This window comes from Ochlerotatus camptorhynchus, unplaced genomic scaffold, assembly GCF_037179485.1.
Source record: "Ochlerotatus camptorhynchus isolate MF236.1 unplaced genomic scaffold, CSIRO-AGI_Acam_v1.1 ptg000213l, whole genome shotgun sequence".
NCBI lineage: Eukaryota > Metazoa > Arthropoda > Insecta > Diptera > Culicidae > Ochlerotatus > Ochlerotatus camptorhynchus.
Genome location: NW_027040703.1, coordinates 862,301 through 888,683, shown reverse-complemented (window position 1 = coordinate 888,683; position 26,383 = coordinate 862,301). Strand labels below are relative to the sequence as shown.

Here is a 26,383-nt window from a genome sequence, read left to right as displayed (position 1 = left end):
AGAAAACAATCGAACACCTTTCGAGACTTTCAGAGCCTACGGACTACGGGGCACTGCGCGGCTCGAAAGATACAGTGATTGGCATTACAAATTAATGACCATGCAATATTTTGCTTTTGGAAAATTTCATCCAGAGAGAGAGAGAGCTAGGTAGAGGCGCGTTATGTGTGAGATGGGAGTTCGAAGATGAATTTCCTACAACCCCCGGGGGTGTTTGTTTTGGTTATTCGATTGTATTTCTTGCCTCTTGAAAAATGCCTCGCAGGCTTTATTGGAAATGGATGATTGTTTTCATTGAATGAATGCCTTGGAGTTCCAGGATAGGATAACTAACATAACGGCTTCGAAATCATCTAGTATCACATATTGTTATTATTATTATTCAGAAGGATTTTTTTTTTGAGCGTTTTTGAGAGAATAAATTATGAAATTCTTATACCTTAAAAGAAATTTTTTTAAGATTTCAAACTTCACAAATTTTAAAAATTTAACCTTTGGTTACTCGCGCCGTTGTACAAAGTAAAACAACAGTGGGGTGAACCCAAACTGTTGATTCCTGACTTAATAACTATTTTATTGGATGAAAATGTATTGTAAATTTGTCTACCAAACTTTCACGGACATTCCTTTTTTTTTTGAGGGTTACCAACTGCAGCCTTTTTAGTCTTTTTTTTTTGGCAGTAGTTTTCAGTTAAATTCCATGAAAGATTAAACTCACAACATCTGAGGATAGTGTATGGAAGTTTTGGTGAGATACCAACAGAAATTAAAAAAATAATTGTAAATGAATTTAAGCAAAATTTTAAAGAAATTGTGATACAAATTATAACGGAAATTCGATAAATAAATCGAGAGAAATTTAAAAACAAATTTGGAAGAGATCCAGAAAATATTTCGGAGAATGAAAAAGAAGAAGTTCCATAAAACCTCTTATATGAAATCCAATGGAACCTTAACTTGATAAAAGTTTCATACATTCCACAGACTGGAAGCATTATGTGGGCCGGACAAACTCACTCGGCGGGCCGCATGTGACCCGCGGGCCATTGGATGCGCACCACTGGTCTAGAAGCTCAGAGATTATGATATTTTTTCGAAGTCCAGGATCATAAAAAAAATGGAAAATTGAGGATATCGAATATTCTTCTTAATTTGAGATATTGAAATTATTTACATGTTCGAAAATCTTTGAAATTGCTCTCGAGATTTTGCTATGTCTGGAATCTTATTAATATTTCAAAACCTGTGATATTGTTTTTTAAATCCGGGATTTTGATTTGAAAGTACCCACTTAGAAAAAATTACCGACTTCGGTAATTCATTTACTGAATTCTCAACAGCTGAACGATCGGTAATGTTTTCGGTAATCGAGAACATTACCGAAAAATCTGTAAACTGGATCAGCAAAATTAGCTGTCAAATTTACCGAACGATCGGTAACGTTTACCGATGTGCATTGATTGATTTGTAGTCGACTTTACCGGAGAACTGTAATTTTGAGGACTATATGCAAATCGAAAATTACCGAGAGATCTGTAATTTTTTAAAAAGGTCACCGACTCAACTGTAATTTGCTTTAATATTTTTTCAAGGTGGCGGTCACTGCAACTTATGCAAAAATTTGGCTGCAGTCGTGATCAATTAGTTAGTGTTGCAAATTGTACCACCAATGAACAAAACCGTTGGCGACGATCTGAAAACTTAAGTTTTTGTCGGAAAGATTCGGCGCTAAACTGAAAACAAGGAAGCATTGGAAGAAGATTCCAAATGTTGTTTTCACATCGTCGCCAACGGGAATGGAACTTGGACCGACAGAAAAAAAAAACAAAATCCTTTCATTTACATTTTGCAGCAATAAAGCAAGAAAATTCCGAAACATCTGTAATTTTTTTTTTATTTTTAACTCTGGTCTCTCTTTAATTGTCGAATTATCTGTAATTTTTAGCATTACCGATCTAAGACGGTATTTTTTTACCGAACTCACGGTCTCTGTTTAAGTGTGTATGTTTTACTCTGGGCCTTGAATGTTTTTTTTTTTCATACTCCAAGATCTTAATTAAGCTGTTTCAAGATCCAAGATCCGATAACTATCAAAGGACCTCGGTTTTAAACAAAACTAAATTCAAAATCAAGCTTGTAAATGCTCATTACAGCTAAAATGCTATTTTTTGTAATTATGAAACTATGAGGTAACCTATAATGATAATTTTTATTTGTAAGAAGCAAGAAGAGGTGGTGAAGTTTGTTGTTGAAATACAAAATATGTAGATTTTGCTTTCAGAAGGTTACAACTAGTGATTTTATGATCGCTGACTGCTCGCTCATCACGATTGCTCATCGTTACAGCTAATCGCTATTGTGATCCTCTGAAAGCTAAATTATTAGGTTGTGTGTTATATTTAAACTTTACCTTCTCTACTTGCATCTTGCAAATAAGAATTATCATCAAAGCATCTCATAGCTTTATAAATCCGAAAAATAGCTTAGCGAAATTACGAAGTACGAAATTTTGCAAATCATTCTGGTTTAGATTATTAAAAATAATAATTAATCCGGAATTCGTCGAAACGCAAATGATCAAAAATCATATTTTAATAAAAATAAAAAGCGAAGTCCGCAATCTTCAAAATTTTCCTTAGTGCGAAACCTGGTAAGATGAACCAAACTGGACTTAGCCGTCCTGTGAAGACAGTTACAAAGGAAAAAAAGAAGTACGAAACCTTGAAACTGAAATACGGCCCAGAACCATGAAGAAATGGTTCATGTCTTGGATCCTTTAAAAAAAATTCACTAATCCAAAGAACTTTTCCCTGGATTTAAATGGTTCTAGTCTAAGCCTTCTTTAAAAAAATCAGTGTTTTACTTTCCTACATGATTGGTGATATCATTATAGTTTGCAGTTATGAATAAAGATTGAGAATTATTTCCCTGAACTTAATTAAAATTCCCAGAGATCCAGGTCAAAAATTGAACTCCCTGAGATAACCTGATTTTTTCCAGGTATTCGACACTCGTTAACACTTAACTTTAGAAGATATGGCTATAAAATTGGATGAAAATGCCAAACGAGTTTTGAGGAGTATTTTAGTCTTCAGAACTCCACGTAGACACTTGGACAAATTTCCAAACATCCGTATGGACACGATTATCTACGAGGGGTTCTAAAATCGCCCAAAAATGGTCTACGGTAGTTTATGAACCACCCTCTAGAATTCTCCCTTTCTCTCTCTTCGAATAATTCTAAAAGAATTCAGAGAACAATTCAGAAGGAATTTAACTATTAGTTGCAGGTAACTTTGAGAAGCATTTCCAGAAAACTGTCGGGAGAACTAACAACCCCCCAAATTCCGTCCGGTGGAAAGATTTTGCGCCATAATGAAGGACAAAGTTCGAAAATCGTCCAAGGTGTTTTAAGAACGAGCTGGAATTGAAGAAAGAATGGATGAAAGTGACCAAAAAGGAAGGCTTCACCATTGCACAAAATGTAATGAGGGGTCTTAAGGGAAAAGGGCGGGCTTTCAGCGATGGAAAGGAAATTGAATAAAGTAATTATGCCGAAACATAATCCATATGTATTAGTTCATTCCCTGAAAGTTTCAAGAAAATCCGACTTAAAATAAATTTTTGGCGAACACTTTTGTCTGGTGCATTTTTTTCGAGTACAGGCCTTAATGGAATTCGGAAAGAAAATTCAAATTGAATTACAGGGTGGCAACCGAACTTCAATTTTCAACTTCTAAGGAAAATCGATAGAGGTCTATAAGTATAATCTCAAATCTTCATGGATTTTCCTCATATTCGAGAAATTTTCCTGGCTTTCCAATTTGCTAGAAAAATAATGAAGAGAAATCTAAGGAATTTGTGAGGAGAAATGCAAATGAATTCTGATGAGTAGAATTCCAAGGAAAGAAGTGAGGTTCAAAAGAAAATCTGAATGAATTCAATGAAAATTCTGAGAATCTTTCCAAAGAGTTCCTTACTGATTTGTGTTCCGTTGATCTTGTTTTTCGTGCTGAGCACCAATGCTATCAACGCTAGGGAGGCAGCTCCCACACCTGGACATTACCTATCGACTCATCAACTCATGAACGGGGGACCAACGGCTTTACTTCCCTGATCAGAGATGTTATGCCTCAGAACATTCCGGCGGCGCCGACTGGGGTTGAACTGAGGCCTGCTGAGGGGAGAGGTAATCACGCTTACTACTACACCATCGGCGCCGCTGAGAATTTTAATCCAATTCCACGGAAAATAAAAATAAAATTGAATTCGGACGATACTTCCAACTACATTTTAAGGAATATTTCAATGGAATTGCGAGATCTTTTTTTTTAGATAATTCAGAGAACGGAACGCAACAGTGAATTTCTAGAATAATTCTATTAAGAGTTTCTGGAGAACTCCTAGTGAATTTTCATGAGAAACCTCCGTTAAATATGGAATGGACTATTCTGATGTGCAACTGCCTTGAAGTTCTTTTGTAGTTTGAGAAACTAGCCTGATGCTCACAATGCTTCTCATGAAGCTTTTCAACATTTTCGGATTTTCAAAAATATCCTAAATTTTCCTAACGATCATGGACCTTCTCTAAAATTGTAACAATTCGCTGAAGGTCGCGAAACTTCTTTAACATTTATTTAATTTCTCTAGTGTTAACGGAGCTGCTCTGAGGTTCTCTGTTCGTTTCTGAAGTTATCGAAACTTCTCAAAAGTTTTTGCAGTTCTCATTAAGCTTGTTGTACTGCCCAGAATCGAAGATATCATATCAAGAAGCCTGGCAACTTTTCCAGAATCCAAACGACAGATACAATACCGCCAACCGGTGGAAACTAACGATTTTTAATTGGCTCACTACACGGCGAATGAGAACGACCCAAATTTGAGTTTAGTTCACTCATAATCGCCAAAAGTGCAGGAACTCAGTGATGAGTAAAATTTGTCTCATGTTTTCCCATGGTTTTCCTGGATTTTCCAGGGAAAAATTCCCGAATTTGAGAAAAGTAAAGATTGGATTCACTCAGTCTATTGGTACTACTCCGAGACTGAATAAAATTTTCGTCAATTTCCTCATTTTCCGGCAGATTTTTTAGGTTTTCCACAGGAAACCATGAGACACATTTACTCATCGCTGAGTTCCTGCACTTTTGGCGATTATGAGTGAACTAAACTCAAATTTGGGTCGTTCTCATTCGCCGTGTACTTGACTAGCCTATTGGTCCCAAGCAAATCGATTAACGTACCCTATTCCAGTCGAAATTTTAATACTACGCTATGTTTTTTTGATTCACTATGAAAGTTTGACAGATAAAATGAGGGGCTCGTGGATTTTCCTATGTTTTGAGGGATGCATCGATTAGCTTGGGACCGAAGAGAGTACCAGAGCTGAGCCAAAAAGTTGAGCACGTTTCTTCGGGACCTACCAGTCTTTGAGCTAGCTCTATGGTACCGCTGCGCTTGAGTGAAGGTGGAAGCAACGCATAGAAAAATGAGCAAATACACAAACCTTTCTTCTGAGGATGTAATCTTTGCAATCAAATTCGTTCGAAGCAGCGGCAGATGACGCGATTGTACCTGGCTCATAGCGTTCATATGAGAAAATGAAAGAGTTGCCAGTCTTCTCGATATGTTGTCTTCGCCAGAATGTAATTGGACTGCCCTAAAAATGTTTAACCTCTCGTGAACTTCGGAACTTATGTGAAGACCTCCATAATTTTCTTAACATCTCTTAAGTTTTCTGAAAGTCTGGAAACTCTGGAAAAGCAATTTTCTTGAAATCAAAACGAAATAATTAATTTAGTTCTACGAATTTCACTGAAGTTCGCATGATTTTTTCGAATTTCATGGGAAGTCCCCTTAAATTATCGACACTAATTCACGATTTATTCAATAGTCTAGACTTTGCTGATGTTAAAACTGCCCAAAAAATTACTGAATATCCTAAAGTTCTCTAAGCTGCACTGAATTTCTCAGTATTTTTATAAGAATCCGCAATTTTACTGAAATTAATGAAATTGCCTTGAAGATTTCACAATTTTCCTAAAGTTTTATAAACTTTGCCTGAAATCTCTAATAATCCCTGAGCTTATCTGGACATCCCAGATGTGTTCTATGCTTACCTGGTGTTCTCTAAATTTGTTTAATGTTCCGAATTCGCTGACGCTTCTGATGTTTTCTGATCAAGAATTCCCAAATTTCCTTAAGTTAATGGGATTGTTCTGAAGTTATTTGATCGTCCTCGAAGTACTCGGAACATCATGAAACTAACTAAAAATCTAGACCAACAATTGAAATAGGCGGAACAACCAAACGTAAACAATGGCTTTAAACGCAAATTTCTCGAATATCAAGGTACATCTACACAATCGAACACCAGATCTGAATGATCAAACTTCCTTTATAGAATGACAGACATTGTTAGTTTGCGTGGGTGTATTATGATTCTCGAGAAATTTGCGTTTAAAGCCATTGTTTACGGTTGGTTGTTCCGCCTATTTCAATTGTTGGTCTAGAAATATCTAAATTTCTTAGCAGTTCTCTTGAATTTCTTGGAGATATCGGTGCTGGCTAAAAGTTCTCGCATTTTCTTTTAAATTAATGGAACTTTTTTGATGTTCACTAATCAACTTAGGTAAATTTCTGCATTTTTTTTTTGAAGTTCTAGTATTACATTTCACAATTTCCGTAAGCTCATATAATTTTTTATTGCGCTTCAGAAATTCTCTCGCAGCTATGCTGAAGTTTCCGGGAATTCCCTGAAATTCTCGAAACTTCTATAAGGTTTCTGCAATTTCCTTGGATATATTTGAACTGCCCTTTGACTCTCTGATCTGTCTTCCCTGAAGCTCTCAATTCTAAAGACTGCACTCGAAAAAAGTGAGACACTCACAAATGGTCGCCAAAAATTCATTTTAAGTTGGAGTTTCTTTAAACTGTCAGGGAATAAACTACAACATTGTGGTTAGATTTCTACTTCATTGCTTTGTTGGATCTCTGCTCCATAACCGAATGCCCGGTCCTTTCCATTGACACCACTTGTAAGGTTTTGGGCAAGGGTGGAGCCGACTTCTTTTGGTACTTTAACCCACTATTTCTTCAAAGCCAGCTCGTTCTCCACCACCTTATGTGTTTTACGAAGTCTGATCTTCATGATGGCCCAAAACTTCTCAATCGGGCGAAGTTCCGGCGAGTTCGGTGGGTTGACGTCTTTTGGTACAAAAACAACATTGTTGTCTCTGTACAAGTCTACCACCGGCTGCGCGTAGTGGTAAGATGCCAAATCTAGCCAAAACAGCGTCTCGCCGGACCTTATAGATGTGGATGCCGCCGGCACGTTTCATCGTTTTTTGGACAAACCAGATGGAAACATCCGCCTTCTTCGTCGCATCGCCGCCGCTTAAAAAGACTCAACAACTTCCTGGCCTTCAGCTGTCTTCGGTTATCTGCCGCAGCCTGTCCACCCTTGGTCGTCTCGAGTCTTCTTGAATCGCTTCACCACCCGGGAAAACGTCGAATGATGGATTCCCAGGTGTTTCCCGATCCATCTGCGGGACGCAGTCGGATTTTCCACGACGGCGCACAAGATTTTTTTGCGGATCTGCAGTTGCTCCGGTGCCATCTCGATAACCCCTAGGCCGATTGTGATGAAATTCTGCCAGCATAAACATAACACTCTTAGCTAGTTTCAGTCAAAATTTCATCAATTTTTACCCACACGCTGAAAAGTTACAAACTAATCAATGTGCCTCACTTTTTCGAGTACAGTCTTTATTGAAGATCTCACATTCGAACTTCCCTGAAATTTTCTGGACTGCTGTGCAGTTCCTGAAGTTTTCATAAATTGTCTACAGGTCTCTGTACTTCCCCAGAAATTCTTGGAACATCTTAAAGGGTCTCGATATTTTTTCAGCGCAGCATGGAACTATCCTGAAACTCACGATTAAAGATCTTTAAACTGCTCCAAAAGTCTGGACTAAAGTTACGGGAACTGCCCTTAAGACATTGAATATTTTAAGATCTTAGACTTAATTAAGTAAGCGGTCAACTTCAACATTTAGTTGATTTTTTTTTATTTATTTATTTATTTATTTAATAAGTCGTCTGACAAAGTTGTCTTAAAGAATACACTATTCGTCTTAAATAAGGTTCAGTCTTCTTACTCTATCCACAAATTGAAGTGTGGACATACCAAAATCAAACGCGGACTCGACGGATACAAACATACGAAACATTGCACAAATAGGCTGGTTGTAGCCATAGAGAGTACGATGAAAGCTCGGTTGGATCAGGGATTGCTGACGTAATATCCTACCTGAAGCACGGAAATCAAGTAGTGACAGAAGATGAGAGCAATCGACGTCACCGTTGAGTAATTTCGCTATAAACGTAGCCTGTTGTAGCTTACGTCTTCGATCAAGCATTTCGAGGTCACGCAGACGACATCTATCGGGATATGCTGGAAGGTTCAAAGGATCACACCACGGTAGATTTCTGAGCGCAAGTCGTATGAATCTTTTTTGCACACGCTCGATTCTTAGATTCCATGATACGTCGTTTGGAGCCCATACAACTGAAGCATTTTCTAGGATCGGCCTTACGAGTGAACAGTACAATGCTTTTAGGCAGTGTGGATCCGTGAAATCCTTGGCAATCTTAGAGATGAAGCCAAGTTGACGATTAGCCTTGGAAATAATCGATGCATAATGGGAATGGAAGGAAAGCTTCGAGTCCAATACGACACCAAGATCCGTCACTTTATCCACTCTGCTAAGAACAGTATCATCGATGTGGTATTCATAAATTAACGGGTCTTTGGGTCGGGTGCGGGACACCGGACGTGCTAGCAAATGGCGATGAAACATAAGATCCGTGTTTAACGTACAGCATTCTGCCAGTCAAGTACGATGACAACCACGACACCAATCGATTTGAGGCTCCCAATCGCTATAGCTTGCTGAGCAACACTTTATGATCAATTTTGTCAAAAGCCGCCTTTAGGTCCGTATAGATTACGTCAACCCTCGCTTTATCTTCCATAGCCGAAAAACAGGTAGCAGTTATACCCCGTTCACATTACAGCGTATATCACGTGATATACGCTGTCTTGCAATGAGCACTCATACATCTAATTTTCACTGGAAATCCTATGTATGTGTGCTCATTGCAAGACAGCCTATATTACGTGATATAGGATGTAATGTGAACGGGGTATTAGATCCAGCAAGTTAGTAGCAACAGACCTTTCGGGAATAAATCCACGTTGATCTGACTAAATGTGGTTTGAAAAACGTTTGCCGTAATTTAAGCTGAACAATGCATTAGGTCCTAGGGAGCATTGACAGATTCTCTTCGTCGAATTTCGCTTTGCATCGCCACGGCCATGCTAAGACATTCCCAACTATTTTCAACACACAGATCGACGACAGAAGTTCGAGAGTGAGCATGCATAAGGGCGTATACGCGATGATTGATTCTCTTCATCGCTATTCTCTTTACATTGCCTACAGCTAAGCGAAACAATTTTCTAGAATTTGTTCAATGCAGTACTGTAACAGGTTGTATTGGATATCAAAAGCATCAGCAAACGTACCTAGAAACGTTAATCCAAGCGAGTTATCAACAAAAGAGAAAGTCGACGAAGAGAATCGATCATCGCGTTTACGCCCTTATGCATAAGGCCTGTACTCGAAAAAAAAACACCAGAGAAAAGTATTCGCCAAAAATTTATTTTATGTCGGATTTTCTTGAAACTTTCAGGGAATGAACTAATACATATGGATTATGTTTCGGCATAATTACTTTATTCAATTTCCTTTCCATCGCTGAAAGCCCGCACCTTTCCCTTAAGACCCCTCATTACATTTTGTGCAATGGTGGAGCCGACCTTTTTGGTCACTTTCATCCATTCTTTCTTCAACTCCAGCTCGTTCTTAAACACCTTAGACGATTTTCGAACTTTGGCCTTCATTATGGCCCAAAATCTTTCCACCGGACGAATCTCTGGTGAATTTGGGGGGTTGGCGGTTTTTGGTACAAAAACAAAGTTATTGTCTCTGTACCAAAATAATGTCTCGCCTCTGTGGGACCGCAGGCAGGGTAACAGACGCTTCTGGAGGCACTCGGTACGGTAAATTTCGCTGTTGATGGTACCCATTGTGATGTACGGTTTACTCAGTTTACCGCATTGGCATATGGCCTGCCAGAGCAAGTATTTTTTGGTGAATTTGTCCACTTTCTTCTTCTTTATGTCTTCCGAAACATCAAACCGTGATTTGGCAACGTAGAACTCCAGCCTCGGTATCTGCTTTGCGTCTGATGTAGGTTTCGTCATCCATAACCACACACATCGGTTTCGTTAACCACTCTCGATACAGCTTCCTTGCGCGGGATTTTGCCGCCGTGTTTTGTTGATCACGCCGCTTCGGTGCCTTCCGGACCTTGAATACACGAAGCCCAGCTCGTTTCATGGTTTGCTGAACGAACCAGGCGGAACACTTTGCCTTCAGAGCCGCGTCAGGATCAGCTGTCTTAGATTTTCTTCCACTTCCAGCCCGCCGCTCGATCGTCTGGGACTCCTTAAACGATTTTACTACCCAAGACACAGTTGTATGGGTGATTCCCAGTTGTCTTCCGATCCATCTCATGGTCGCAGACGGATTTTACATCACGGCGTGCAAAATTCTCCGGCGATTTTCTTCTTGTTTCGATGACATCTCAATAACCACTAAACCGATTGTTATGAAATTTTGCACATGTAAACAATTCACTCTAAACTAGTTATACCCAGATTTTCATCAACTTTTACCCACGGATAAAAATGTTACACACGGCTAAAAATGGTGCATTTTTTTCGAGTACAAGCCTTACTCACTGTCGAGTTGTTATTTATCTATTACGACAAACACGTCAAGAAACGGTTCTGTACCCAAGTTATTAACGAAAGAGAAGGTCGATGAAGAGAATCGATCAATGTTACTTCGGATCTAATGCAATTTTCAGCTTGAATTGCTGTTGTTGTTTTACTAAAAAAGGATATTTTAACGCATTTAAAAAAATACTTTCTGACGCTAAAAATAGTGACTGGCTTGAAAAGAGTGAGCAAGTCACTAAAAAATGACTCGTCGCTATGCCAAACGGGGTAGCCTCATCCAGAGGTTATATTCTTCCGGCAATCTTTCTTCATGTAACCTCGTTTGCCACAAGTGTGACACATTCCGGTAAACTTCTCGCTTGCATGCTTCTTACGATGCTCTCCCGAAAATACAGCAGGTCCCACCACGTTGACTCGTCACTCAGCAACCGGTCTGCATCAACTCGCCATTCGGCCAAACAAGGTTTTCAAACTTCAGAAGGTGCGCTCGTAGTGAAGCGCCCTTCCTTCAATTGAAGACGAGCGATCTGCTTCTTGGCAAACGGATCTTCAAGGGCCTTCCACATCTCCTTCGTTGTAGATTTCTCCCGGTTACATCCCAAGTACTCGCCCGACATCAAGCTCATCGGCCATGACTTAGCCTTACGATCTATGTTATTGCAATTGACCGATTCTTGAGCTTCTGCTGGAACATCCTTCACCACTGCATTCCTCACATTCGAGGCTTCGAAAGTTAAGAGCAGTTGACCCATTCCAGGTGACGCAGATTTTCAGTCCAGTTCAAATCTATAATAGACTTCTCACTAATGTAAAGTGCACCAATGGAAAGTAGACATGATTTACTTTGTACAATCAATATTTATGAATATAGTTCTTAATAATTGCTACTAGAAGTAAAACACTGCGTGACGTGCAAAGCGACCTGAAAATATCATTTTTTGGACTTCAACCCTAGTTTGTTTTAAATTTCCCGGTAAGTAAAAATGTTTTGATATTACTAAAAGATAGTTTCAAACAAGTTCTGGCTAGAGTAAACACCAATTAAAAGTAAAAATAAGGACTGTAGTTGAAAATTCATGAAATGGGTCATGTCATCGTTTTACAGGTACAAATACCTTCTCCTTTAAGAAAACAGATCAAAATTCTATGGATTGACATTTTTTTTCGACATCCCGATAGTTTCAGAAAGAGTGAGATATGTGAAATCTCACACTTGGAAACATGTTTAAAACCCGAAAACGTAGACGTTTAAAAATCAATGTCCCCCAGACATGGAAATAATTTCAAAAATCTAAGACTAACAAATATTTTCGAAATGCCGGCCATCGAAAAAAAACAGTTGGGAGGGATTACGATCCCTGATTCGGGTATATCCCGGTAAGGGTACTACGAATAAAATACAATTGTATGTCGCCAGCAAACGGAACGTGTCACAAGCGGAACACTCCTGCAATAATGGATTGATTGCAGAAGCATTCACCCCAGAGCATATGGGCAAAAAAAACGATATCTACGACTCAAGCAAGCCATATTCTCGCCCCAATCTCATCAAGGCAAATCCATGCTAAATTCCCAAACAGGGCCACACCACTCTCGTCGGCAGCTAACCTACAGCAAGCAGAAAACAGTGCAGACAGACAAGCAGCGGGCGGACGAGGAGACGAACGAACGAACGAACCAAAGTGCGAAAATATTCACACAACATGTGTGTAGAGTACGCCCGAAATGATGAATGACGGTTCGCCGAAGCCCGAGCGGGGTGGCCGGAACGGATCGCGGACGGATATGTGGGGGGAGGGATCGCTGAGGGGACGGACCGAATCGAAACCTTTGCATTGTTTCGAATTTAATAAAAGACGACTCATTGCAGAGCGCTTTCCGCAAAATAGAAAATGAAAAACGAAGAATGATCACTAAATAGAACGAAACACCCTTGAAAAGTCGGGTGCAGGTTTTTGAGAGCGGCCAGCCCACCACCAACTTTGCGATCAATCCGAACGAGGGTGTGCGTGGTCGGTGATTAGCGGAATGAATCTGCGAACGAAAGTCGGCGAAGAAAAATGGAGTCTTCGTGATCTTTCAATTTGGGGCCCGACAAAAATTCCAGCACAAAAAGTGTTATTGTTCTAATCAATAGGTTCAACAATGTCCAGGCGACCATTTTTGCTTCCATTTGTCGATGCATAGGTGGTAATGGCAAAGAAAATTTCCTGACTTTCGATACACTTTCGAATTGCTATCTACCGATTAGTGGCAGAGAAAAATATCCGTAAAAATAAAAGAGACTAAAAACGAAAGAAAAAAACTAAAGTGAATGTGTGTCAGAGTATTTACAACACTCACATTTACCTCTTTATTTTTCTGTTTTCCGAGATTCCGTCGAAATTCGCACGCGGATTTTAAGAAAATAAAACAGACTTAAGAAGAAAACTTACCTCGCACGCAATTAGTGCTGTCCACCTCCTCAAAGATTCCTCCTGCTCTGGTGGTGCTGTTTGGCTCCTCCGAAAATAGACGATTTTTCAAGTTCGACCGCGTCCCGACGCCAGAGACAAGGGAGAACAAGTAGTAACCGTGTCAGGAGTGTCCCAGAAACTCCTTCCCTTCGTTCCCTTCTCCGGCCGGATGTTTAGCAGCGATTGTCCGTGGGTCAAAGTGGCTTCCAACAAAAACAACACCGCGGAGAACGAAGCGAAACGGAACAATCCAACGGGACCCCACGTCGGGACTTACTTTGCGGACATTTTCCAACACTTTCGAACACACACCGAAAATAAGCACGTACAAAAGGCGAAAATTCCTCTTTTCCTCTTTTTAGCCGTCGTGATGATGGCCTTTTCTTTTGCACGTCAATCTTGCTGCTGCTGCTCTGCCGTCTGCTCTTTTCACACAGCAGCGCACATTATTTTCTATTTTTTTCCACTTTTCTTCTCCTTCGACTTTTGACAGTTGTACACACGAACACAAACACGCGCACACATCAACACCAACGCACACAACCACTGCACGCAACGGGCGCAGCAAGAGAACCCTCCGCCTCGTCTTCACTCTTTCAACACGACCCAAAATTTGAACAAACGCGCAAAATGTTACTCACTATTGTTTCACCGCGCGGGGTCACCTAACAATAGGACTTACAATGGCGACCAGCAACAAGATGGGCGAACAGGTTTTCCAAAGTGTGTATTGTTCCCTTTTTGTTCGCCAACTCGCGACGATTTTCTTTTTCTCTTTTGCAAGCACACACAGCGCTCGCTCGCTCGCTTTTCTGATGATGTCCCGCACTCTAATCACACACCGCCGCGCACACAGAAACAACATACAGCCCAGTCTGCTTTTGATATGTCTTGCCTGCCTGCGCTCTGCTCTACTCTGGCTCTGAAGATGGAAACGCGAGAAAACGAACGCAAGACGATCACCCGTCGAGAAAAGATGATGGCAGCTGACTGTCAAAGTGGCGCTCAAAAAATATGTTGACAGCTTGTGGATCGTATTTGGTTACGGCGGTTTTACAGGGTACCAAACTGTACACGCAATTTTAAAACCACTCAAATTTGGGATGAATCCACCCTGATTGGTTAAAACCTACCTGGGAGAGAGAATCAGACTAGACAAATATGAACGTCAAAAGGAGTCAAAATCAAGCTGTCACGAACTGTCATTGGGAGCCAAGCAGTTTGATGATGCTTTTCTAACAGGTCAACAAGAATACACAAGGCGGTAGTGAATTCTTGCGTAAAGTAATCTATGACAAACTTTCGTGTCCAGCTATCTTTTTCAAAGGGGCACTGTTTTTTTTAAATTCATTCATTGAATATATTCAAATCGAGGGATGCGGGAATCTAAGATGCAGGAAATTTTGACGTAGGAGTACATCTTTAATTTCTATAGACTTCCCTAATAAAAAATAACCATAAACGAACGATAACCCAAATAATAGAACTATTCCACAAATGGTTTAGATGATACCCGGAATACGTCGTTAAGCAAAATAACCATAACAATGTTATTAGGGTTCTCTAACGTTTGTGAATTGCACAAGTATTAGTGCAGAACTTTGGGTAAATTCAAAGGTTTTCTTGCACTAATACTTATAATTTACCCCGAGTTCTGCACTAATACTTGTGCATTTCAACGTCAGAGAAGTCTATACTGGGGGTCACATTAAAAAAAATCAAAATTCAGACATGTAACGAAAAATCCCAAACACGGACGTAACGATCTCAGTAACGATAGAGCACAAATCGGACAAACGACACATATGCTCACATGAGCGAGCTCACCGCTCGGTTGACCGCTCACAATTTCACCAATGAATGGAAGGGAGGAGAAAAGCAGCGGTAATGAAAACGCTTGCCAAATCGTTTTCTTCGTCATTTACTTTCGAGCAACGGACGGATAAGCGTCGGACACGACGTATGAGTCGAACAGCCTACTAGAGATGAACTAGCCTAAGGCTAAAAATCTCTTTAATAAAGCTTTAAAAAAAATGGAACAGCCTAGGATCGGGCGATCTTTAGTAAAAGACCGAGCTTGGAGGATCGAGTTTATTTACAGCACTAGAATAGATCCATCGATTTAAGGCCTGTATAGAGATCGAAGCGAAGCGATAACCTCATACAAAATACTAAATTTTTCACCTGCGTGAAAAACACAATTGGCAAATTTTTCACTTCGCTTTGAACTGGAAACAGATACGATCCAGCGAAATCTAATTTTGTGGATCGTATCTTTTTCGCTTACGTTTATTTTTTCGCGCATGCAGCGCTAGCGAAAAGAGCAGCAGCTAAGCGAAAAGTTGACGTTTCGAGAAAGAGCGTATCTGTCAGATTTTCACTTCACTGGAGGTGTAAACTGATCGATTTCGTTCCACATGAACTGCAAACTGCGAAAAAAGGAAACTGGAAAATGTTCCACAAACATTTTTTTCATAACCTTTTTCGCTAGCGAAATTTAATGAATTTTTGGCGTGCTTCAATTTTCGTTTCGCTTTGATCTGTGTACTACACTGTTAGAAAAAAGTACCCAAAATTAATTTCTTTTCACTCATCTCGGCACTAAAGTGCAGGAACCCAAAAGTAGGTAAAGCGGGTCAAAGTAATTTTCATTTACTTGTGTGCAGTTCGTATGGAATTTTCCACTAGCTTTTTAACCAAAAGTAGTTGTACCCAACAGTAGGTAAATATTACTATACCCAACGTTGGGTTCCCACACTTTACTACCCCTGTTGGGAGGTTTTGCTCCTTCTTTTTTGACAACATTAGAAGGAGAAAATGAGACAAACTAGTCAAAAGTAGGTAAAAGTGAACTGGCCGTTGGGTACTTTTTTCTTACCGTGTAGGCTTTAATTGGTACAAAAGACTCGATCTTTGCAGGATCGATCTTTTCTTCATAATGCTGAATTACCGTAATGCACTGAATACTGGACGGTTGGTTAACCCTCGGGTTAACCCGGATATTTAAATTATAGTTAAATATTACGTCTACTTTGCAAGATAACTAATATGTGTGATTCAGATCGATACTAAAACACGTTTACGTGCTTTTTGAGCATAGTAGGCAGTGATAATAAACTTTTAAAAGTGTTCGGATCTATGGGCTAAGTATCCAAATTTCTAGTCTTTACGGTATATTTTTAAAATATAAATTAAATAACAAAAATAACATGTTTCAATTTTCATTTACTCGTGTTTTTCGAGAGATTTGTTTATTTATCAGAAGAATTTATTTAGAAGCATATAAATAATATTTTGTATTAGTAGGCTACAATAAGAAGTTATAAGGAATGTGTTTCCCATATAAAACCTGCCAATTTTGCTTTCAAAGAGTAACAATCAGCGATGCTCGGATCGCTGTTCGCGAAAAATCAAGAATGTGTGAAATTGTCAGGTTTTATGAGTGAAACCAAGCGGTAAGTCACTCAGCACATCCATCGGCACACCTTCGGCATAATCTCGTAGGCGTTTGATGGTTGTAAATAAAATGGGAGCACTGCTGATCACTGAAGTTATTCATAACATTACGTGCTGTTTGACTGTATTATCAGGAACACCCTCTAATTAAATATACCAGATGAACTCAGAACAGCAGTTCACTTCTTGGTTCACTTATACACAGCAAAAAAAGTTGTTGAATATTACATCCAAACTGCTGCAACCAGGTCAATCCATCGGTTGTGTAATATCACATTGTACGATGTACATCGATTTTGCGAACAAAATTACATCCATTGATGTAATATTGTATCTGCTTTTTGCTATTACATCATTATTTCATACATCAGCATGAATTACGTTGATTGATATTACTTTTTTTTTTGCTGTGTAGATTTAAATCCGAAAAACCGATTTATCCTTGCGATTTCAAACCAAAACATTCAAGGTGTCAGAAATACCGGGTTACCGGGATAGGTATTTTACAAAAAATCGCAGCTTGCTCTATGACCGGCACAATCGGTACACTTGCGGCACACTGAAAAAAAAAGATGACCCAAGATTGGTGTGCTGAGTGACCTACCCCAAGGGGTTAGTCACTCAGCACATTGTGCCGAAATTAGATTCGGCACAACTTGAGCATCCTCCATTGGCTCACCTACAGCATACCTTCGGCATGTCTTCGGCACACATTCGGTACAATCTCGTACACTGATAAAATTTCAAAGATTGTTTTTATGTGTACCACACATGAATTTTTGCAATGTGATCAACAAATGATATCTATGTGTCGGACGCATACTTAATATGTGTATACATAAAAGCCATGTGTAACCACACATTTCGATACTCACTTAGTTTTTTTCTACCGAGCTCGGCTGTGCAGATATCGGCAAAAAAGTTTTACTGAGATCTCAGTAAACATTTCATTTGTTTGCTGAGATTCAACTAAGCATTATCCGAGACTCAGCAATCAAATGTCACTTTTGTTGAGATCTCAGTGAAACTTTTTTTGCCGAGATTTGCACAGCCGAGCTCGGTAGAAAAAAAAACTCAGTGTGTATATACGCTATAGAATTTCTTTTATACCCCGTTCACATTACAGCGTATATCACGTGATATACGCTGTCTTGCAATGAGCACTCATACATCTAGTTTTCACTGGAAATCCTATGTATGAGTGCTCATTGCAAGACAGTCTATATTACATGATATAGGCTGTAATGTGAACGGGGTATTAATACCCTGGACAGACTATGGCTTATATCATGTAATATAAGCTATCTTGCAATGAGCACTCATACATCTAGTTTTCACTGGAAATCCTATGTATGAGTGCTCATTGCAAGACAGCCTATATTACATGATATAAGCCATAGTCTGTCCAGGGTATAAGATCTCTAAATGGTGGGTAAAACAGGTTCACAAAATTTAAATATTTGTGTACCATGGAGAGAAATAACAGCAAAGAATCATCAATCAGTGCCAATAGCAGTGTTCGGAAAATCACTATCAGCTATGGGTCATTGAGTCTTCCTGAGAGAATAAACATGCGTAAATCATCCAGCTATAAACCTTCCCGCAGACGTCAATTGGTAGCACGTTTATGCATTTCGTGTTAGTTCTTCATCCACTGAAGCAAATATAACAGCAATATCAACAAAAGGCAACAGCGATTAGTACCTATTCGTTCCATACTCTCCAACTCCAACAAGCCTTTCGATGGACACCAGAAAGAAACAACAAATGGTCATTTACAGGGCCACCATTTGAAAAACAAAAGGCCCTTTTCAGCACAAACGAAGTGACAGACGGAGCTGCTCGAAAACTTTGGTGACTAACCTGCTATTTAATTTTTTTCAGTGTACCACATGGCAACACCACTACTACTGGATTGTACCACATGGCAACACTACTACCGGATTGTACTAGCATTTTCACCAAATGTATTAGAATGTTTTGGTTCTATCTCATTCACTCTACTCAAAACTGAAATGCATAAAAATATGACAAAATGATACACTCTTTGCACACTGTCAAAGAATCATTGTACACAAAATCAACTTTGTTCAAATCAAAACAAAAAAACTAACCCATCTGGTGGATGATGGCACAAGCTTCCAAGAAAATTCTATTACAGTGAACCACATTATTTTAATGGATTTCTTCGCCAGTTAGTCGTCTGTCACTTCGTTTGTGCTTTTCAGGGTCACACAATTGAGCTAAAGGCTCAACATATTTGTTCCGTCCACTAGCGGTCCTACGTCAAGCTTCCGTTCGTGCCCCTAGGCACAAACCATTTTTTTTGGTTTGGTGTTGTGAGATGCACTCGCGCCTAATAGATAGAAATACGATTGATTATGATTTTGAAGATTTCCTGCTAAAAGGTGGAGAGCAATGCAAGTAGATGGGTTTAGATGTAAGAAATGAAATAATAATCGACTCAAATAAATATTGAAAGATACCATTTACCAAGGTTTCTGTCAAGATATTTAGAGGCACATTAAAATACAAAACAGAAAAGTACATTTTCTCACTGCAAACTGAAAAATCTCAGAGGGGGGCGACTTTATCTACGATGCAGGAAAAATAGTGTTTTACCAAATTCTAGTACTACACAATGTTTATTTTGATTTGCTATGAAAGTTTGACAGATAAAATGAGGGGTTCGTGGATTTTCCTATGTTTCGAGGGGTGCATCGATTGACTTGGGACCGAATATAGTACCAGAGCTGAGCCACAAAGTTGAGCACGTTTCTTCGAGACCTACTAGTCTTAGAGGTACCTCTATGGTTTTACTGTGGTTAGCTGCGCGCACGCTGAGTCTCGCGCTGAGTAGATAGAAAGAATATTGATGACGATGCTGAAGATTTCCTGCAAAAAAAAAGATGGGCAATGCAAGTAAATGCGAGACATGAAAGAAGATTTTGCGAAGATTGATACGCTAGTGGGAGACCCTAATAAAAATTGTATGGTTAATTTGCTTAACGACGTGTTCTGGGTATCAACCAAACCATTTGTGGAATAGTTCAATGATTTGGGTTATCGTTCGTGTATGGTTATTTTTTATTAGGGGATTTGTTGAGCATCTATAATTGAGTTTTTTTAGGGGTATTGAGGTAAATACATATTCGTAATCTATGTACATTAAAAATGAAACCAAACATTCTAAATTTCATCAATTTTGGAGCACTGAAACCTCGGTTGAAAGTTTTTCTTTCACCATCGTCATGTAATTTTAAAAGTTCATATTTTGAAAACCAAAATTGTACAACTGGCAATATCACCTCTTGAAAAGCTCATGTTCATGGTCAAAAAAAACAATAGAGCATATCGTGTAAGCATAAAGGTAACGCTAAGACCAGAAGGTCCAAAAAGAAACGTGCTCAACTTTTTGGCTCCAGCGCAGGGCTGAAAGTCTCCTTAATAAAGATATAAAACATTAAAAGTAAAACTTTTTGGCTCAGCTTTGGTCTCGCCTGAAACAACTTAAATTATAAAATTTACATGGAATAATAAAGAATTCAGACATAACAGGGGCAACTATCCCCTTTCCGAAAGTGGTATTGGTTTGTGTGGGCGTACTTTGGTTAGCGTGTAAAGGGCCTTAGAAAGTTTGTTTACAAATGCTTTTGTGCCGTTATCAAATGTTATGCCGAGTGTTATGCCTGAATTGGGTTGTTTAACTTCGAAAAATATACCGATTTTTATGCATCATCTGATAGAGCCGAGGATAGAGCTTTGTTTTCTGAGCACAACGATATTTTTTTTTTATCGATCCTGTAGACATGCATCTCGATTTTTAAATCAAGATTTAAATTTTTGATCGTTGACACTAAATCTGTTCGTTGACAGCTTACTCCCATACAAAGTCCCTACAAGGGGCACTAAGATGGTGATTTGTGTTTATGTAATCGTACCTATTTAAAATAGTTACAGTGTACCAAAATTGATGAAATTTCGGGTCCATTTTTAATGCAGATAACGAATAGGTATTTACCTAAATACCCCTAACAACCCAATTCAAAATTCACTTAATATTTTAATAAATTGTGGTAATTTTTGATTACCGATCAAGCTTGGTAGAAACCCCTCGGCGTGCATTTAGCATGTACCGCTGTGCATAAACAACAATAATCCACAAATCCACACTCTGGCCTACGAGTTGGTCATCAGTCAACCATAGTCCATCAAAGGATCCTCCTTCAAAATGTTAATTTTGACATTTAAAAAAAAAAGTCTAGTTTGAAGAGTAGCCCTCACATATTTCGTAACGTATTGGGTGGGAAGGTCCGGATACTAAATTATTGTAGCATTTCTGTACTACAATGAATGCACGGGGTTATCAGATTCTGAACATAAAGAACATAAAATTACATTTTGCACACATTAAATAAAATTTAGATTTAATGTAAACAGAATTGTGTTGTTTAACTTCGAAAAATGTACCGATTTTTACACATCATCTGATAAAGCTTCGTTTTCTGAGCACAACGATATTTTTATCGATCCCGCCCTAATAAAAAATAACATAAACGAATAATTTCCCAAATCATAGATCTTTTCCACAAATGGCTCGGATGATACCCCGAACACGTCATTATGCAAAATAACCATAAACATTTTATTAGGGCGTAGACATTCATCTCGATTTTTAAATCAAGATTTAAATTTTTGATCGTTGACAGTAAATCTATTCATTGACAGTTCGGTCCCATAGAGCAGTGCACGGTCTTTAACCTCACTTTTTGGTTCCAATCATTTCTAGACCAACAATTGAAATAGGTGGAACAACCAAACGTAAACAATGGCTTTAAACGCAAATTTCTCGAAAATCAAGGTACATCCACGCAATCTAACACCAGCATCTAAAAGAGCAAACTTTTTTTATCGAATGAAATTGTTAGTTTGCGTGGGTGTCTTATGATTCTCGAGAAATTTGCGTTTAAAGCCATTGTTTACGTTTGGTTGTTCCGGCTATTTTAATTGTCGGTCTAGATTTTGTCTCTGAGTAAAAGAGATGCCAACGAATGGGAGCCAAAACAAAACACCCAAAGCTGTTAAAATTGACGGGTGAGAGAAGAGTGTAGCAAATCTTCGTGCACTGATTTATTCAAAGTTCCACCACAGACAAACAGACGTAACTCTTTGAAAAATTTGTTCTTGAAAACATAGTATCTCAAAACATATAACCTCAGTAACGACATCTCTCTGGCTTCTCGCGGAAAACAAGCTTGCTCGCTAACTCGTAATCAATATTGCATAAAAGTTCTATAGAATGTATAGAAACGTCAAAGTGATCCGGTGCCAGCGCTGCGGCGAGTAGTTCGCGGAACTGATAATATTCAAATCAACCGTTAAATGCATGAACGAAGATACACAATGAAGAGTTACGTCTGTTTGTCTGTGGTTCCACCAAGGGGCGCTAAGATGGTGATTTTTGCTAAATTAATCGTACTTATTTTAAACAGTTCCAGTGCACCAACATTGATGAAATTTTGGATTTCAGTTCCATTTTTAATGCAGATACCGATTATGTATTAACCTCAATACCCCTAAACAACCCAATTGCTAGTTCGGTTAAAAAATATTTTTCAGACTTGGAACTTACAGGAGGAGAGCTAAAGTTATAGTACGCAGTTTGTAGGGGCTCCCCTCGGATGACAACAGAGCAGCAGCGCAACATCAGAAAAAGCAGACAATTTTTTTTTTGCTGTTTCGATATGTGATGTGATCATCGTCGTTGTCGTCGCGAGCGAGTGTCAAAAAGAAAATTATTTTTCTGGATTCAAGGAAAAACACGGAACTGGAGTCAAATTTTCGCTAATTTTCCGCGCTTGTGCTGGGGCTTCAATGGTGGCCGTGTGTGGTCGGATCGTTCAGATTCACGGAGAACATTGTTGGGACACTTGATGGACGGAGAAAACCGAGTGCTGCGTATTTGTTTTGGAAAGGGACAGTGATTTTTTGACGGAAGAAGCAAACTTTTTTTTTTTCGGTCGTCGCCGTCGTCGGTTCGGTTGGGGTGCGAACGTCGCGAGATTTTTCTTTCGATTGGCAAGTTTCTGTTTGCAAATTTTCTTGATCGCATTTCGCGTTCAATTCGATTTGATAGTGGACGGTTTTTGCAATAGTGAGTGTGGTGCGATTGCTTTCTGGTTATCGAGTTTGTGCGTTTGTGAGACCTGTTTTATCAGGTTTTGATTGCGTTGGTGTGGAGCCGACCCAAGAGGTGTCATAAGAACGGAGTAAAATCGATCGGTGCTGCAGCAGCTGCAGGCGGAGGGGACCAAAGATAACACACCAAGGTGACAGGTTGATTTTGAGTGAGGCTCTTTTTGGATGGGAGCTTTGGATTTGTTTACAACGAGCATTATTACATTGTAGGACCACATTGGCCGTTTTGCGAATAGGGAATCATGGCAGAACCGAGTGTGCCACCGCCGCAGGAACCTGCTGGGCCGGAACCTGCCGAGGCACCTCAACCCAGCAATAATAATGCTAACAACAACATCAACCGCGGACAGGACGGCCCCCTTCCACCCATTCTGATAAATCCCCGGGGCAGAAATAATGCCCAGGTAAGAAGCTTTATTAGATTATTGGGAAATTTGTTTGCTTTTACGTGCGCCTTCTCTTCTCTTTCTAGAATCCACTGATTAACGTTCGGGATAGGCTGTTTCATGCATTGTTTTTCAAAACGGCCATTGCCTACGCTCAAATGGTTCCAAAGTAAGTTAGTTGAGTCGGAAATGTTTTGCTACGTTTGCATCTTTTGAGCTTCCAATAGGAATGTTTTGTTTTGGTAATTCCGAATAGGTGTCGAATTGGTGCCTGTTCAATTTTTAATCTGAAACATTTTTGTTCGGTTCTTGACTTACATCATTACTGAATCCTCCGTTTTAGGCCCGTTCGTCGTGCCATTGAACTGATCATGTTGCTGAAGGCTCTGGCCGCCTTCTTCATTCTGGTCTACATACATGTGCATTTCTCCCAAACGCCAACAACGTGTCTGGAACACGTCAAAAACGATTGGCCCCGTGATGGAGTTCTACGGTAATCTGCCACTTTCCCCCCTTATATTCAAAATCCTAATTATTGAAATCCTTTCCGCAGAGTGGAAATCATCCGTTACAATCCGATCATTATTGCTGAAGCGAAAAACAAGGACATCAGCTTGGAGGAAGCCGAAGTGAACAATCTGCTGCGAAATAGTCACAAAAATGGGATGATAAGCATTGATCCGTCGACTACGTTGCCCCATGAGCAGCAGGAGCAGAACCAGAATCCGGAGCTGCTGCTGCAAAGCTATGCCAACAGTAGCCCATGGTCCAGTCAGCCACAACAGCACCAATCATCGCATCCGCAGTCGAAAGCACGCTTCGGGAAGGAACTGATGACTTCTCGGGTGGATGGCAGATTTCCGCCAGCAGTGGACGGAGGTGGTACGAATAAAGTAGAAGTCAATGTTCTGATCGAGAGCACTCAGTTTATCGGAGAGGAGGCAAAGATGGAAGTTAGTGAGGATGAATTACCAGTGGGAGAACAGCAGTTGGACGATTCCGGAGGCAACGTGATGACGTACGTCAATGAGACGATTGTGAAGGAAGTGGTAGATCTGGTAGAGGAACCAACGGAGCCGGAATCGAAAGCCGAAGCCAGTGAGTAGTTTGATAAAGGAAGTTTTATGTTTTTTTTCTTCTTTCATATACGATTCTATCTCGTTCCTCAGCTTGGGCCGATGGACAGTATGTCGTGGAGTACTCGCTTGAGTACGGGTTCCTCCGCTTGTCGGCTGCCACCCGGCAGCGTCTGAATATCCCAGTCCACGTTGTCACCCTGGATCCGGACAAGGATAGATGCTTCGGCGATTCCTTCAGTCGGTTCATTCTGAAAGAATTCCTTGGCTACGATGATATTCTGATGGCCTCGGTCAAGGTCTTGGCCGAGCAGGAAGACAACAAGGGCTATCTGAGGAATGTGATCACCGGAGAACACTATCGGTTCGTTTCGATGTGGTTAATGTCCCGCAGTTCCTACTTTGCGCCGTTCTTCATCATGATTCTATTCGTAAGTGATGTGGATCTCTTGTATGTAAGAGGGCTTTTGATGGCTATTCGTTTTCAATTTTAGACCATTTCGATCTCTATGCTGCTGCGGTATTCTCATCATCAAATATTTGTCTTCATCGGTAAGTGATTTATTTCCGAATATAAAACGAACCGTTTTTGCTAAGTGGTTGTAAGATTTTACCGCTCTGTTGAGTTAATACCCAAACAGCATTGAAGCATGTCGAAATGAGTCAGGCATGCCTATTAGCAGGGATGCTTCCCGGTTTTGTTTTAGAATTAGATATAGTTAATGTTTTTTTTTGGTGATGGTTAGCGTGGTAAAACCGCTTGCAAATTTCTAGAAGGTGTTAATTTATTGGTCATCCAGTTTTGATTCCAGTGTTCGGTTCTATTTGCGCAACTATGTTTCATACAAAAGGTTGATTCCCGTCACTTCTCGTAAGTCTCTGTAGGTACGGGAACAAACCTATTGTAACGGTAATTCAATATCGTTGTCGACATTGGGTCATCAGGTACAACCCAACACTAGCAACACTCTACCACAAGATGTGATGAATGCAGTATTTCTAAAAAATATCTGCGTAACTTTGTCGGTATTACAACTCGATAACCTTGCATTAAGACTCTGTGGTGCTTGGTATTGCTTTCAATCAGCGCACCCCTCGTGAGCGAACAGAGAAAAAGAGGAAGTGTGAGAGTTGTAGAACACGTGAGACAATAAATAGCTCCTTGAGATTGTCGATTAAAAACAACAAGTTTTATTCGTTTTATTTATTCGCGGTCCGCGTTCGCGCCCCACATTGGTGGCCCCGACGGAGAAGAACCGACTGGATAACGTTTCCATACATTTCTTCAACGAAAATGGCAAACCCGAACGAAAACGCTGCCGTCGCCGCTGGCGTCGCCGTAAAACTTCCGGACTTTTGGAAGAACGATCCTGTCATGTGGTTTGCACAGGCAGAGGCTCAGTTTGCCCTCGCGAATGTTCTTAGAGACAATACGAAATTTTATCACATTGTTGCCAAAATCGACCAATCGGTCATTTGCCACGTAACGGACTTAGTGTCGAATCCGCCGGCGGAAAATAAGTACAGTGCGGTGAAGAATCGTTTGATCTCGCTTTTTCAAGTGTCTGCAGAAGGAAGGTTGGAACGTTTGCTGAGTTCCTGCGATTTGGGTGATATGCGGCCAACACATATGCTCGCAAAAATGCAAGAGCTGGCAGCAGGATTAAACGTAACCGATGAGCTCTTGAAAATGTTGTTTCTCCAGAGAATGCCCCCAAACGTTAAAGCCATTCTCACCATCAGTGACGGAACTATCGGTAAATTGGCGGAAATGGCCGACAAAATGTTGGAATCTTCGTTGTCGCACGTCGCAGCTGCGTCGATGCCCACTGGAAACAACGATATGGAAGAATTGCGAGGCCAAATCGCGGCTCTCACTACCGAAATTAGGCACTTCAAGGCAAACCGCTCATCCCGTAGCCGTTCGACATGACGTTCGAGTCG

The 26,383-nt window shown here is 40.0% G+C and overlaps 2 protein-coding genes across 3 annotated transcripts in view; one reads left to right on the top strand and one right to left on the bottom strand.

Moving 5' to 3' along the window:
* The window catches only part of smg (smaug), a 65,706-nt gene extending 51,417 nt beyond the window's left edge, over window positions 1-14,289 (bottom strand). For both annotated transcript variants that reach the window (XM_065224623.1, XM_065224624.1), the window contains exon 1: window positions 13,303-14,289. The gene's annotated coding sequence lies outside the window, so the exon portion shown is untranslated. The remainder of the gene's footprint in view (window positions 1-13,302) is intronic.
* Window positions 14,290-23,187: 8,898 nt separating this feature from the next.
* Window positions 23,188-26,383, top strand: part of LOC135703419 (membralin) — a 255,673-nt gene continuing 252,477 nt past the window's right edge. Inside the window, exons 1-6 of the mRNA XM_065224637.1 lie at window positions 23,188-23,381; window positions 23,450-23,532; window positions 23,707-23,856; window positions 23,917-24,461; window positions 24,533-24,870; window positions 24,934-24,991. Of these exons, the coding sequence (XP_065080709.1) occupies window positions 23,220-23,381; window positions 23,450-23,532; window positions 23,707-23,856; window positions 23,917-24,461; window positions 24,533-24,870; window positions 24,934-24,991 (1,336 nt within the window). The 5' untranslated portion in view covers window positions 23,188-23,219. The remainder of the gene's footprint in view (window positions 23,382-23,449; window positions 23,533-23,706; window positions 23,857-23,916; window positions 24,462-24,532; window positions 24,871-24,933; window positions 24,992-26,383) is intronic.